We start from the raw sequence: 15,507 nt of genomic DNA, 5'->3' as shown, positions 1-15,507 counted from the left end.
GCCACTTGAGCCACAGCGCCACTTCCGGTTTTTTTTTTTCTTTTTGCTTATGTGGTGCTGAGGAATCGAACCCAGGGCCTCAGGCATGCAAAGGCAAGCGCTCTACCACTGAGCCACCTTCCCAGCCCAGTATTCTTTATTTTTTTCTGGTGGTACTGAACAAGGGCCTTGCCTTTGTTAGGCAAGTACTCTACCACTGAACCAGGCCACCAGCCCAATTTTTAAAAATCATGATCTAATTGGAAAGAAGAGGAAGTTTCAAGAAAACCAAGAAATGCAATATAAAGAATGGAGGTTGACTCTGGGAGCCCAGGACTCCAGGCTGGAAGCGCCAATAGGAGCTGTGTCTGCAGGGCCACTGAGGTGGGCTTGCTGACGCTTCCACACTGCCCCCAACTCTCGCAACTCTTCAGCTTCCTCTGCAAGTGTCACCTAACTCCTCTGGTCTTCTAGCACTGGGAAGCGCTTGAATTCCTCAGATTTCACAAAAAGGAGCTGTGTTTACTTGCTTGCTTGCTTGTTTTGCCTGTGCCGGGGCTTGAACTCAGGGCCTCACCCTCTTACTCAGCTTTTCCACGCTCATGGCTGGCACTCTACTACTCAACCACGCTTCCGGTCCCACGGCACTGGGGTTTGAACTCAGGTCCTCACACTTGCTAGGCTGGCACTCTCCCACCTGAAGGCTGGCACTCTCCCACCTGAGCCCTGCTCTTTTCTCGTTATCTGGAGATGGAATCTGGCAAACTTTTCTGTCTGAGCAGGCTGGGAATCGTTTTCCTCCAGCTCTCAGCCTCTTGAGTAGCTAGGATGATGTGTGAGTGCTGGCCACCAGGCCAGACCGTGGCTTCCAGACGACCAGGCTTCTCCAAGGCACAGCACCACCATGACAAGACCTCCGAAGACGTACAGCAAAACCGACTCACAGAGGTTGTTCTTTCTGCTGGCATCTTTCTAAAGCCTCACCACCTGTCAGCATCCTTTTTTCCCTAGGACACTAGGTGAGTTTAGTCTGTCTTCCAGGCCTCACAAGCTCAACTACTGAATGTTCTAAGACAGTCCAGCGCTTCTGAGAGCCAAGTCAGGCTTTGCTGAGCATCGTGGCGTGGCAACGAGCTAAAATCCTACTCCTTTTCACCGTCTTCCTACAGCTTTGCTAGTCAGCCTCTCCTAGACTGTCCAGACTAGATGTGCTTCTAATCTGTTTCTTCTCTGGGTGACAGCACACGGGTTCTCTTTGGAGGGGTAAGAATCTTTTTTTTTCTGCCAAGGGCCATATGGGTATGTATAACATCATCCACGGGCATACAAAATTTTCAATACAGGCATATGGCCACAGGCAGCCAATATGAAGCACACATGTCTGTCTGTCCAGTCATGTATCAAATGATTCAATAGTCTCATATGCCAATGGGCCAGCCACTGGAAACACATTAAAGACTATGCTTAAGGGCCTGGAGTTTTGCTCTCCCCAAGTTTCAGAAAAAGGCACTGAATAGCATCTGACTGTAGGCAGACAGTAAATATTTGTTGAAGCCAGGCACGGGTGGCTCAGGCCTGCAATCCTAGCTACTCTAGAGGCTGATATCTGAGGATCACAGTTTGAAGCCAGCCCAGGCAGCAAAGTCTTTGAGACTCTTCTCTCCACTTAACTACCATAAAACTGGAAGTGGAGCCGGGTGCTGTTGGCTCATGCCTGTAATCCTAGCTACTCCGGAGGCTGAGATCTAGGATTGCAGTTCAAAGCCAACCAGGGCAGGAAAGTCCATGAGACTCTTATCTCCAGTAAACCACCAGAAAACCAGAAGTGGTGCTGTGGCTCAAGTGGTAGAGTGCTTGCCTTGAGCTGAAGAAAACAAGGAAAGTGCCCAGGCCCAGAGTTCAAGCCCCACAACTGACAAAAAAAGAAAAACTGGAAGTGGCGCTGTGGCTCAAAGTGGTAGAGTGCAAGCCTTGAGCACAAAAGCTCAGGGACAGTACCTTGGTCGAGTTCAAGTCCCACGGCAGACAGATAAACAAATAGCTGTTGAGTGAAAGGGACAATTGTTTATCTGCTCTCAACAAAAACATAAGTAGAATCCGTAAGTATGTCAGGTCCACGGAGGAGAAGGAAATGGGTGCTGTTCTGACCCTACTTCACCATCCCTACTCTAGCTGCTAGAATCTCCACTTGAAACACCAAGACTGCAAAAGGGAGGAACTCACTAAAACAGACCTTCAGGACTGCCACCGTGGGAACTAAACGTTGGCCGCCAACAGCAACATCGGGACATCATCACATCACTGAGTTACCTGCCAACTAGCCCCCCACCACCCCCCCCCCAGCTCCAGAACTGGAGTCCAGAGCAGGGGGCTGGCGGGTCCTGGCCACCTCCACAGAGCTCTGCCCCAGGGCAGCAGGGCCTCCAGTTTCACCTCTGCGGACGGAAGAAACGCGTGACTCACTCAGAAAAGCAAGGGCCGAGGGAGCCAATAAATAGAAAACAGCCATCATTAACTTAAAAGAAAGGTGCCCTACAAAGAAGAGATCATTATTTTTTTAAAGGCTGCTGTCCTTTCTTGTAATACAACTTGGAGCCAGGTAAGTAAGAGGTCCATTGAGGCCCAGTTCTTAAGTCAGGCAGGTCGGCTGGACTCTGATAAGGACACACAGGGAGGCAGCCCTAAGTGAGTGAGCACAGGGACGGGAGAGTCACAGCATCCAGTGAATGAATCACCCTGCATCCATGCCAGGCCCCAGCAGACTGAGAACTGCCGGAATCAGAGCCCAGGCAGTCATCAGCGCAGGCTGGGAGAGGCAGACATCTCCTCCAGGAGCACCAGAGGTTATGGGGCTGTCTGAAGTCACAGGCAAGAAGGGAACACAGAGCTGGGCACTTATCTGAGAGTCTTTTGCCTGAAACATAGTCACTTTCACTCCTTTCCATCTGTGGCCCACGCTGAGACAATACTTCCAAGAAATCCCCAAATACCAGGGCACTTTAGAGACTGTGGGCCCAGCCCAAGTTAGACAAAGAGCAGGGAGGCAGCCACCCCCTGACCATCCCCTTCAGCTCAATGACCCCAAATGTGAGCCTGACTCTGGGCGGGGGGGGGGGGGGGGGGAAGGGGGACCACCATCTCTCAAGCCGCGAACCGTGCTCCATGTACAGTCTGCCAGGAACGCACGGAGTAGGCACTGGGTCTGGCAAGCTTCTCCCAAAGCCTGGCCCCTGTGGCGCATGGGATCTGGGTCCTCAGGCCATCCCTAAGTGCTGCTGGAGCGCCTCCCTCCCCCAGAATCTGGCCTCCACTTGTAGTCTTCCCTTCCAGTCAGTACTCTCTCTAGGGTCTCATGTTAGTAAAAGGACGTACTGCAGTTTAAAGAAAGTAAACAGCAGTACACAGGAACAGGAAAATTAGGGAACGCGGCCATTCCGATAGAAATATGACAAATGCTACATTAGCTTCACTGGGAAGTTTACTGTGCAGTCTTTTTGTTTTTTTGTCGGTCGTGGGGCTTGAACTGGGGGCCTGGGAACTGTCCCTGCGCTCTTCAGCTCAAGGCGAGCGCTCTACCACTTGAGCCATAGCGCCACTTTCGGTTTTCGAGTAGTTTATTGGAGATAAGAGTCTCACAGACTTTCCTTGCCCGGGCTGGCTTTGAACCGTGATCCTCAGAGCTCAGCCTCCTGAGTAGCTAGGATGACAGGCGTGAGCCACCAGCGCTGGGCTACTGTACAGTCTTTAACTGTAACACACTCCTCCCGCTTTCTATCCCAGTCCAGGACAGCTGGGTTTGCCCAGGTCAGGCAGCGTTACCCATGGAGTGAAATCTACCTGCGCCACTACCAGAGTCTGCGGCTCTCGGGGCCCACGGGCCATCTAGCTGCCCTAATTACTCAGAAGAGCAGGTCATGCAAAAGGCTCTGACAGAGGAATAGGAAATTCAGGTCTGGGCAGGGGGTGTGCGTTTACTAGCTACTTTAGCTGGCCAAATCAATTAAACTCTTTGAGTCTCGGTTTTCTCATCTATAAACTGGAGCTAATAGTTCTGGACTACCTCACGGCCCTGTTTTGAAGATCACATCAAATGAGATAATTTATGTGAAAGCACTTGGGTATCATATAAATGTGAAGTATTATCTTGAATGCTAATGAATAGCTTACAGTGTACAAACAGAAATGAATCACTCCTTTTAACTTAGCACACAGCCAAGTAACTTCAAAACTCCAGAGCTTCAAGCCAGACGGCGTGAGCAAGGGGTGAGAGAACCACTTCAGAAACGGGAGGACATGGAGGCCAGGCCCACCCGTCCCCAGGTCTCGGCACCTGGTCTGCAGAGAGCAGACAAACCAAGACAGACGGGGGGGGGGGGGGAGAACCAAGCCTTTTGGGGTGGTAGAGTGCCAGCCAATAAGCAAAAGAATCAGGTGCAGAGTTTGAGTCCCGATCTCCAAAACAAAGCAGAAATGGTCCTGAGATGCCTCCAAAGACAGGACCTGCGGGACCAAACAACACCTTTCCAGATGAATCTGGAAAACAACCTGGTTCATCTGCAACAACTTCAACAAACTCTAGGTGATGCCCCGATGCCTTTCTGTTTGGTACAGGTTTGAACTTAGAACCTTGTGCTTGCTGGGCCGGCTTCAGCCAAACAAGCCACACTTGCAGCCGTGTGGGACTTTCGGGTTCTGTTTTGATTTACTATTTTCCTGGGTTTGTAAATTTTAATTGTTTTTTTTTTTTTAAATAGGATCTCAGACTTTTTTGTCCAGGCTGGCCTTTCATTGATGCTTCTGCTCTTAGCGTCTGAGTAGCTGGGATTACAGGCATGAGCTGCCAGCCCCCAGCTCTGTAAGGCACTTTGATTGCTACACCTTCATCCCAAGCTCTGCTTTCAAGCTTTTCTGTTTTCTGTCCTTCAATTTTTAAGAAACAATGTTGATGTGTCACATTCTTACATATAAGAAGTACACATAATTTATGGCTAGGCACAATAATTCACACCTATAATCTCAGCTACCTGGGAGGCAGAAAATAAAAATTCTGAGATAGCCAGCACCAGTGGCTTACTCCTGTAATCCAAGCTACTCAGGAGGCAAGATCTGAGGATCCCAGCTTGAAGCCAGTCTGAGCAAGAAAGGCTGTGAGACTCTTATCTCCAGTTAATCACCAGAAAAACTGAAAGTGGTGTTGTGGCTCAAAGTGATAGAACACTAGCCTTGAGTGAAAAAGTTCAAGGACAGAGCCCAGGCCCTGAGTCTGAAATCTGAGAACTGCAGTTTGAAGCCAGTCCCAGGAAGAAGAGTTTGTAAACCTCTTATCTCTAATTAACTACCAAAACCTGGAAGTAGAAGAGTGGCTCGAGTGACAGCATTCTAGGCTTGAGAAAGCTCAGTAGCAGATGCCTGTAATCCTCACTACTTACAGGCTTAGATCTGCTGATCAAAGTTTGAAGCCAGCCCTTAGAGTCTATGTGACTCTTATCTCCAATTAAACACCACAAAGCTAGAAGTGGAGTTGTGGCTCAATTGGTAGAATATTAGCCTTGAACAAGAAAGCTCAGAGACAATAGCCAGCCCAGTTCAAGTCCCAAGACCAGCAAAAACACTAAAGTCTGTGAGACTGTTATTTCTAATTAACCACCAAAATGCCAGCAGTGAAGCTGTGGCTCAAGTGGTAAAGCACTAGCTTTTACCAAAAAAAGCTCACGGGGGAGGGGAGAAGGGGGCTAAATATGGCTTAATGGTAAAGTGTTTGCCCAGCATACATGAGACCCTGGGTTCGATTCCTTAGCACCACATAAACAGAAAAAGCCCCCCACCACCACCACACACACACACAATTTAAGCACCTGCTTAACAAGGCTGCTACACACAAAAGAGAAAGGTACATACAGACTGGGAAGAATCTGAACGGGGCTCGAGCATGGGCCTGCTCGCTCACTAAACGAGCACACATTAGATGGGTGCATTTCACAGCCTCTCTGGCTTGATAAAAGCAGCAGAGGCTGTGAATAGTCTCTGATTCTGCAGTTACAGATCTTTCCTTCCCTGAGGTCTTGCACAAAAGCACCTCCTCAGGAAGTCATCCCCTATCCCGAAACATAAAAATCCGGTCTTTCCCTTCACTCCCACAGCTTGTCCCTGCATGCAATTTGGTGTGCATGTGCGTTTGTGCTGTGCTTGAACTCGGGGACCTGAGCTCTGTCCCCTAGCTTTTTCACTCTACGCTGGTGCTCTACCACCACAGCTCTACTTCCAAGCTTTTTTCTGGTTAATTACAGATAATCTCATGAACTGGGCATCTACAGCTCATGCCTGTAATCCCAGCTACTCCGGAGGCTAAGATCTGAGGACTGAGATTCAAAGACAGCCTAGGCAAGAAAGTTCACAAGACTCTCATATCCAATTAACCACCAGAAAACCACAAGTGGAGCTATGCCCAGGCCCTGAGTTCAAGCCCTATAGCCAACCAAATAAAAAGAGTCTCATGAACATCCAGCCTGGGCTGGCTCTGAACAGTCATCCTCAGATCTCAGCCTTCTGAATAGCCAGGATTACAGGCATTAGCCACCAGCACCCAGCCCTCATATATTTATTGAATGTCTTTCAGTTTATTTCTGAGTTCAATGCTTACTATACTGTGTGAGTTCCAAGAAAAAAGTGATATTTTATTTAGTCCTCAAGTCCTACCACACCCACATGGACTGGCCATGAACTCCATGACTCTAATTTGAATTAAATAGTGAACTCTGGCAACCCTCACTTTTGTTCTACCCGATTTCCTATCTCTTTCTCCCCTGGCTCCTACCTCAAATGAGAATTACTGGTTGTTAGGTGACTCAGCACTGATCTATCAGGACTGTAATGAGTTAGAAGGTTAAGTGTAGAGGACATCCTTACCCTCAAGTTGTGGGTGATTTACATCAGACTTTATAATGCAAAAAAAGCCAGGTATGGTGCTATATTCAGAAGTCTGAGGTGAGGATCTCAAGGCAACCTAGGCTACATAATGAGACAAACAACAACGACAACAAAATCGAAGCCGGGTTCAGGTGGCTCACGCCTGTAATCCTACTCAGGAAGCTGAGATCTAAGGATCAAGGTTCAAAGCCAGCCAGGGCAGGAAAAAAACAGGAAGTGGCACTGTGGCTCCATGGTAGAGTGCTAGCCTTGAGCTGAGGGCCAGCGCCCAGGGCCAGAGTTCAGGCCCCACAACACACACACACACACACACACACACATACACACACACAGAAATGGAGGCACAGACACTTTTGTCCAGCAAATGTGATATCCTGAATTCAAAATCCTGGTAACTCCCCTTTAAAAAGTTTTAAAAAGTGGGGTGCTCATGCCTATAATCCTAGCTACTCAGGAGGCTGAGATCTGAGGATCGCAGTTCAAAGCCAGCCCAGTGTAACATCCATGAGACCCTTATGTCCAATTTAACCACTAGAAAACCAAAGTGGCTCTATGGCTCAAGTGGTAGAGCACTAGCCTTGAGCTGAAGAGTTGAAGGACAGCGCACAGGCCCAGAATTCAAGCCCCAACAACAACAAATTAAAATTTTTAAAAAGCCTAGCTACTCAGGAGTTTGAGATCTGAGGATCTGAGTATCAGTCCAAAGCCAGCCCAGGCAGGAAAGTCCATGAAACTGTTATCTTCAATTAACCACCAAAAAGCCAGAAGTAGAGCTGTGGTTCAAATGGGAAAGTCCCAGCCTTGAGAGAAAAAGCTCAAGGACAGGGCCCAGGCCCTAAATTCAAACCCAGTAGCAGCACAAATGAATGAATGAATGAGTGAGTGAAACTAAAACCTTCCTATGACATGAAAAGAGTTACCATACTGTGAGTGCTCACTCTGTGTCAGGCATTGCTAAGAGCTTAGTGCTTCGCTGGATCAGGCCTCACAATGCAGGCAAAGGAAGAGGGCAGTCAACATTCTCATATTGCATTTTGGGAAATCAAGGCTCTGAAAAGTTACACACTTTCTCAGAGCCACCAACTAGATAAGTCACGGAGCCAGTCCACAGGCAGTCTGACTCAGAAGTGCAGTTTCTTCACTATAACTGCCAGTGAGCACAAAGGCGTATGCACAATTCCCAAAATTGGGTGGGAGCTGGTAGCTCATGACAGTAATTCTAGTTACTCAGGAGGCTAAGATCTGAATGAAGATCTTGGTTCACAGCCAGCCTAAGCAGGAAAATCCTTGAGACTCTTTATTTCCAATTAAGTACCAAAAAAGCCAGAAGTGGAGCTGCAGCTCAAGTGGTAGAGTGGTAGTCTTGAGTACAAAAGCTCAGGGACAGCAGCTAAGTGCTGAGTTCGAGCACCAGCATTGGTATAAAAAGTAAATTTTTTTAAATTGTTTTAATTCCCAAAACTGCCCAGCGTTCCGGTCATGATTGCTATCCATCTGCAACACACAGAAGGTGCAACCAACAACAATTCTTAGACTCAGGATGAATTAGCAACTGCGACTTCTGCATCGAGTTCATGCTTACGAACTCATCGTCCGAATAGAAAATATGAATTCTAGCTATGGTAAAAAATAAAAAAGCACCTTTATTTTCCTACATTTCCCAAATTAGAAGTAACCTCAGAAATATGCCTGTAAAATAGACTTAGCATTTGAAATAAATAAATAAATGGAGGGGAGGGGCAGGTCGTGTGGGAGGGGAGGGGAGGGGAGGGGCAGGCCGTCAGTCAGGTCGCGGGAATCCCAGACTGAGGCTGCGCAGGCGCACAGAGGCAGCCAGGCAGGCGAAGCCAGCTTCCCTCTCAGGCTGGCCCAGACCGCTCCCTAACTGGCACCACAGCGAAGGCCCAGCTGCCGGCCCGAGGAGGCCTCTGCGCTTCCCTTCCTCCTGAGGCCCTCACACCGCCTAGGAAAGTTCTGGAAGCCCACCGTCCGGTCGCCCCTCGTTCCCGCCCAGAGCCCGGCCGAACCAAGAGAGCTGCGGGCAAGGCGCCAGGATAGGAAGGGAGGGCCGTTAGTCCGCTCGAAATCAGCACTCCTCGCCACCGCCCTCACCTCTTTATCCGCCGCCTTCTCCTCAATACCTAGCAGAGCGTACAGGTCCATCTGTAAGAGCTCCTTGGCCACCGCCATGGTTCCTGTCCCGGCTAGATTTGTACTACAATTCCCAGGAGTCCTAGCGTGTGACGGGACTTCCGGCTCCAAGCCAGCCAATCCGCGCTTAGCCTTTTGGGAATTGACGTGTTCTAGGTCCAGTTTGAGTGATTCGGCAGTAGCGCGCCGCCAGAAGAGAACTACAATTCCCGGCAGCCCCCGCGCCCGTCTCTGCCGCGCTCGGTCAGCCCCGGGACGCCGCGGAAGCTCGGGAGTGGGAGTGTGGAGGGCGGCGGGGCTGAGTGAGGAGCCCACGGGCGGCGATCCCGCCTGCCCGAAGCGGACCTGCGGGTCCAGCCGCTCCGGGAGCCGCCATGGAGAGCAGGTGCTACGGCTGCGCTGTCAAGTTCACCCTCTTCAAGAAGGAGGTGGGTGGACCCTCCCTGGCAGGGAGACCGGCGCGGAGGGAGCAGCCCCGCATTTGCACGGCCGGCTTGTGCGGCTGCTTTGCGGAGGTTTTCCATTTCTGTAACGTGGTGTTACCGTTCCCGGTGAGGCGGTGGCGGGGGTGGGGGAGCTCTCCCACCGCGCAGGTGTGCCCCCTCACCCCCGGTCAGCGCGGCCCGGCGCCCCGGCCCTTTACCCGCCTCCCTCCCCCCCCCCGGGCACGATGGCAAAGGCGTTGCTCATCCACTCCCCACACCCCACGTCGCCCTCCCTTGAGGAACCGCAGACTTTCTGTGACCCGGAGATCCTGGGAACCCGATGGGATGAATTCATGGCTTTTGTAGAAAGGCTGGACCACCAAGAACTTGGAAGCCTGGGGCGGGGGGGCGGGTCAGGCTTCAGATTTGAGTCTGCTGTCTTATTCATGGGGTGACCTTGGTTGTGCTGCTGCTAAAATCGGGAGGGTAAGGACGAACAACTGGGCTAAGTGAAATAACGAGGATGGAGTCAGATGATGAAATTTAAGTACTGTGCTTAGTGCCTGGCACGCGGGAAGTACTTAATAAATGGAGGCTATTGTTATGCCTCACCCAGAAGTCCAGCATCTCTGCTGTAGCAGAGAAGGCATGTGCAGAGTAGTGCATGGGCTATGCACTCTCCCATTCTCCTTGGTTGAAGGGTTAAGGGCCTGAAGCACCGGGCTTTACCTGTCTGTCTTCTACACTCCCATGGCAGGGAACTGAAGATAGTAGAAAGCATGCTAATTTTACACGAGGTTTTATTTGATTAAAATAAAAGGCTAGATGAAGCCAGGCACCGAAGGCTCACATGTGTAATCCTTGCTACTCAGGATGCTGAGATCTGAGGATCAAGGTTCAAAGCCAGCCCAGGAGCCTCTTATCTACAATTAACAACCAGAGAAACAGAAGTGGCCCTGCAGCTCAAGTGGTAGAGCACTCGCCTTGAGCTGAAGAGCTCAGGGACAGCACCCAGGCCCAGAGTTCAAGCCCCACAATGGACAAAAAAAAAAAAAAAGACTAGATACCAAGAGATGCTTTAACCTCTGCCCAGTTCTCCCTACACCCTAGGGACCACTCCTCTTGCTCTTCCCAGCAGCTACTCACAACTTCGGTGTCTGCTCTTTGGGAGGAGCCCAGAGGGGCAGAGGTGAGATGTGGGACCCTTCCTGCTTCATGTTTCTTGCAGTATGGCTGTAAGAATTGTGGCAGGGCCTTCTGTTCCGGCTGCCTGAGCTTCAGTGCAGTGGTGCCTCGGGCTGGCAACACCCAACAGAAAGTCTGCAAGCAGTGCCACGGGGTCCTGACCAGGTGAGAGACCAGCACTGACACGGGTTCAGCCAAGCATGGCAGTAGCCATAATTGCCACCAGTTTGCAGACGGAAGCGGGGGAGGGGGGCTGACTGGTGGGAGAGCAGGACTTTTTTTTTTTTCCTGGTGCTGGAAATCTTAACTCAGATCTTCTACCGTGAAGCTATAGCCCAGCCATAGTAGGACTTCTGACACCAAATTTCTTCTCTCTAGAGGGTCTTCTACCAATGCTTCCAAGTGGTCACCACCTCAGAACTATAAGAAGTGAGTACTGAAGAAAAAAAAAAGGACAAATGGAAAAGGGGAACAGACAAGGACACCATGGTAGGCCTCTCTTCCAACTCTAGATCCAGGAGTATGCCCACTCTCAGGCCCCCAGCTGCCCTCTTGGGCGCTGAAACAGCCCATCAAGCACATGGGCAGCAGCCAGTGAAGATTGCCTAGCATGATCTGAATGGGGGACATCTTATATCCCGCCAGGCGTGTGGCAGCCTTGGAAATCAAGCAGAAGTCTAGGACTTCCTGGAACCAAGGACTGACTCCAGAAGACCAAGTCATTGCTGAGCGCCTAGCACGGCTCCACCAGGAGAACAAGCCCAGTGAGTGGGGAATGGGGGGGGGCGGGTGGAGTGACCTCCAGACGTTGTCTGGGGCTCCTGGGACTGAGATTTCTGTGACCCTTACAAGCTTCTCCCTCACCCTCACCCCATACCAATTGTAGAGGCAGTACCCTCACAGGCAGAGATAGAAGCACGGCTGGCTGCACTGAAGAATGAACTTCAGGGATCCACCCCTTCCATCCAGGAGATAGAGACTCGACTTGCTGCACTGCAGGGCAGGGTTCCACCTTCTCAGGCCCCCAAGCCGGTGAGTGCTGCGGCCTGAGCCTTCAGCCGCTGCCAGGCAGGCCATGGGACACTCGGTGCTGTCGAGGGGACTGCCAGGTCCACTCAGTTGTACGAACCTTGAACTCATCCCTTTCCCCGGGCTTTGAGAACTTCTCAGCATCCGCCCCAGACCCAGGCTGTTCCTGGACTTGGGTTGTGGCCTTTCCCACACTCCTATCGCCCACTGAGCTGCCCTCCTCTGCACAGACACGCTGGACACCAGATACCAGGACCATGGCTGAGCAGACGCAGGGTCTGCTAACAGAGCTGGCGGCTGAGGGGGCTATCGATGAGAGCTTGGAACAAGGAGGCCCAGGTAACCGCTGCACTTCACTCCTTGGGGGTCATACGCCCTGCCTCTTGCTCCACTGTGTACACCTTTGGGAGATGACTATAGCGATCAATATTAAACAGGTACCATTTACTTACTCCAAAGAGAGCCAGAGTAGTCCTGATGGTCCTGTTTTTTGGCTTTAGAATCAGCCAGTGACTCCCGGCCTATCAAAGCCTGTGGCCCCTCACTTTTTCATGTGTGGTATCTCGTGAGGGAGTCCAGAGGAGCAAATTAGCTGATCTAATAAGTGCTTGGGACCGTGTCTGGCTCATAGTAACTGTTGTGATCTCCTCATAGGAAATTCTACTGGAAGCTGGGCACTGGTGGCTCAAGCCTACAATCGTAGCTACTCAGGAGCCTGGGATCTGGGATCTGAGATAAGAGTCCACAAGACTCTTATTTCTAATTAACCACCAAAAAGCTGGAAGTAAAGCTGTGGCTCAAGTGGTAGAGTGCTAACCCTGAGTACAAAATCTCAGGAACCAGTGCTCAGGCTCTTAAGTTCAAACCCCAGAACTGGCACACACACAAAATACATACACACATGCACGCACGCACACATGCGCGCGCACACGCACACATACACGCACACGCACACATGCGCGCACACACACACACACAGAGTTGAGAATGGGCTTAGAGGTATCTAGGGTAGGATCTTCACATGCCTCCCTGACTTCATTACTCCTACCAGCTGCCTCCCTCCAGAATGACCTCAACCAGGGTGGTGCTGGGAACCCATGTACTAATTCCCAGGGGCAGGCCAGCCAGTCCCTGGAGGAGGAGAAGAGCAGGCTGCTGGCCCAGGCTGCGGTGGAGCTACGGGAGGAGAACACCAGGCAGGAGCGCGTCCTGGCCCTGGCCAAGCGGCTAGCTGTGCTGCGGGGACAAGACCCTGACAAAGGTACGCACTGGTGTCCATTGGCCAAGGCAAGTCTCCCTAGGCCACCTTCCTTGCCAGGGCTGAGGCAGGTGCTAGGGGTCCCTGTGTCCAGCCTGCCATGAGTCATGACCATCCCAGAGCAGGGGGACCTTCCATCCCCTGGGATGCTGAGGCTGCTTTTCCTACTCTACACTTAGGGCTGCTTGAGTGATGGTGGCCCAGTCTGCAGGAGTCAGGGAGGGAGGGACAAGGTGTGATCAGGGTGGGTAAGGAGGCTTCTCAGCTCTGAACAAGCACTCCTGGGAAATGAGCCAGTTCTGGAAGCAAATGGTCAGCCATTAGGTAAAACTACCCACCCTCACTCCTCTCCTATTCCTCTCTCTCCCTTATTCAAGTGACCCTGCAGGACTATCGCCTTCCAGACAGTGACGACGAGGAGGATGAGGAGACTGCCATCCGGAGAGTCATGCAGCAGGTGGGCCTGGCTTGGGCACCATTCACGCCTCCCTGCCTCCCTGCTGGCCCCCTTCGCCTGGCCTCCACTCTAGGGCTGGATGGACAGTGGTTCTGTAGCTCCTGTTCTAGTTGGGACCCTACTGTTCCTTGCTCCCTTGAGATGGGAAATCAGCACCTGCAGGCAAGAGGTAAACTAGAAGCCAGGCACCAGTGGCTCATACCTAATCCTAGCTACTCAAGAGCCTGAGATCTGCCAGGTGCCGGTGGCTCAAGCCTGTAATCCTAGCTACTCAGGAGGCTGAGATCTGAGGAGCACGTTTCAAAGCCAGCCTGGGCAGGAAAGTCCAAGAGACTCTTATCTCCAGTAAACCACCAGAAAACCGGAAGTGTCGCTGTGGCTCAAGCCGTAGAGTGCTGGCCTTGAGCTGAAGAGCTGAGGGTCAGCACTCAAGCCCCAACGCACGCGCACGCGCGCGCTGAGATCTGAGAATAGAGGTTTAAAGCCAGCCTGGACAGGGAAGTGTGAGGTTCTTACTCCAGTTAACCACCAAAATGGCTGGAAGTGGTACTGTGGTTCAAAGTGGTAGAACACTAGCCTTGAGCACAAAAGCTGAGGGACAGCACCTGGGCCCTGAGTTCAAGCCATGTGACCAGTCTCCCACCCCACCCCAACCCCCCTCCAAAAAAAAGAGGTAAATGAGGAGTTGAGAGGCTGAAGCCAGAGCACAGAAATCCTGGGACAGGGAGCTTGACCTGGAGCAGGGAGTAGCACCGTTTCGCCTGTCCGTAGCTCTCTGAAGAAGCTGCCCTGGACGAGGCAAGTGGTTACAACATCCCTGAGGAGCGTGCTCCCCGCTCCCGACCCAAGCCCTTCTCGGCAAAGTCTGAGGTGAGAAAAGCCCCCAGACGCACATTCCGGGCCTCCCCCTGCCTGCTTCCCTGCCTGGCTGACCGCTCCCACTTTCCCAAGCTCCCGAAGGCCCAGGCTGTGGCTCCCAGGCCTGAGTGTGAGGAGGAGGAGCTGCCCTGGTGCTGCATCTGCAATGAGGATGCCACACTGCGCTGCGCGGGCTGCGACGGAGACCTCTACTGTGCCCGCTGCTTCCGGTGCGTGCAGGTAGAATGTTCTGGGGGGGCAGGAGGTCTGCCTGTGATTCTTGACCTGCATCCCTTTGCTCTACAGGGAGGGCCATGATGCCTTTGAGCTTAAAGAGCACCAAGTGTCCGCCTACCACCCAGCACGAAACAGCCATGAGTGAGCACTGAGGGAAACCTGGCCCTCCAGGGAAGGCAGGGATACCGGCGGCCTGCAGGCCGGGCTCTTACCTCTGGAGCCAATCTCAGCAACCAGGGGCAGCGGACCAGGCACACCACAGCCCGAGCCTCAGTGTCCCTTTGGAGAGGATGCCTGGAGAAGTCAGAGGGAAAGAGAAGCAGAGGAGGTCCTTCTCCAAGAAGCCTAGAATGAAAGGGAGAGACAGGATGGGGAAGACAGCACTGGCGTTTGAACTCAGGAGCTCATGCTTGCTAATCAGGTGCTCTACCGCTTGAGCTAGGTCCCCAGACCAGAAAGAACCTAAGGCTCCTTAGGAGGAAGCTCCTCCTCCTGAGGAGGAGCCGGCAGCCTGACTCAAGGTCCAGGGCCCTACCCTGACATGTTATGGATCTAATAAAGTCTGTTGATTCATTGAGTGCAGTTTCTCTCTTTTTTTCCGGAGTGGTATTGAGATGTGAGCCCAGAACATCACATGTGCTAAGCATATATTTTTCACTGAGGTACACTGAGATCTCTAGACCTCTCGCCCTGTGAGGTGGTAAAGGCAGAACAGAGCAGGCCATAAGCACAATTCCAGAATGAGAAAAGAGGCTGAGCCATCCCGCTAGCCCCTCCCAGCAGGTACAGTCCCACCCACCCCAGGGGCCTCATGAAAAGTACATAGGAATATTCATTCCTCCAAACTGCTTCCTGCACGCACAGGCAACTTCCTTATTCACTGAGGAGGGCTCGGCTCAGGGCTCCCGTCCCAAGCCTCCTACCATAGACTCTCACCCAAGTCTTGACCAGTGCCGGGACCCATACCCTGTGACACATACTCTCCTCTACAGACCCTCTCG

The 15,507-nt window shown here is 51.9% G+C and overlaps 2 protein-coding genes across 4 annotated transcripts in view; one reads left to right on the top strand and one right to left on the bottom strand.

The window, feature by feature from the left end:
- The window catches only part of Dnajc17 (DnaJ (Hsp40) homolog, subfamily C, member 17), a 28,780-nt gene extending 19,656 nt beyond the window's left edge, over window positions 1–9,124 (bottom strand). Inside the window, exon 1 of the mRNA XM_013010214.1 lies at window positions 9,019–9,124. Coding sequence (XP_012865668.1) covers window positions 9,019–9,096 — 78 coding nt within the window. The 5' untranslated portion in view covers window positions 9,097–9,124. The remainder of the gene's footprint in view (window positions 1–9,018) is intronic.
- Window positions 9,125–9,314: 190 nt separating this feature from the next.
- On the top strand, window positions 9,315–15,061 carry Zfyve19 (zinc finger, FYVE domain containing 19). 3 transcript variants are annotated; one of them, XM_013010212.1, is made up of 11 exons: window positions 9,315–9,485; window positions 10,711–10,832; window positions 11,046–11,096; window positions 11,313–11,431; window positions 11,554–11,699; window positions 11,927–12,035; window positions 12,748–12,957; window positions 13,332–13,411; window positions 14,183–14,281; window positions 14,363–14,499; window positions 14,576–15,061. In XM_013010212.1, the coding sequence occupies exons 1-11, from the start codon at window positions 9,432–9,434 to the stop codon at window positions 14,649–14,651; spliced, it is 1,203 nt and encodes a 400-aa protein (XP_012865666.1). In that variant the 5' UTR covers window positions 9,315–9,431; the 3' UTR covers window positions 14,652–15,061. The 3 variants fall into 3 exon arrangements, with proteins under 3 accessions (XP_012865666.1, XP_012865665.1, XP_012865667.1); XM_013010211.1 differs by having other exon boundaries at window positions 14,363–14,509; window positions 14,580–15,061; XM_013010213.1 differs by having other exon boundaries at window positions 14,363–14,509.
- The last annotated feature ends 446 nt before the right edge of the window (window positions 15,062–15,507 follow it).

This window comes from Dipodomys ordii, unplaced genomic scaffold (assembly GCF_000151885.1).
Source record: "Dipodomys ordii isolate 6190 unplaced genomic scaffold, Dord_2.0 Scaffold11, whole genome shotgun sequence".
NCBI lineage: Eukaryota > Metazoa > Chordata > Mammalia > Rodentia > Heteromyidae > Dipodomys > Dipodomys ordii.
The sequence above is the reverse complement of the archived record's forward strand: the minus strand, read 5'-3'. Positions and strand labels throughout refer to the sequence as shown.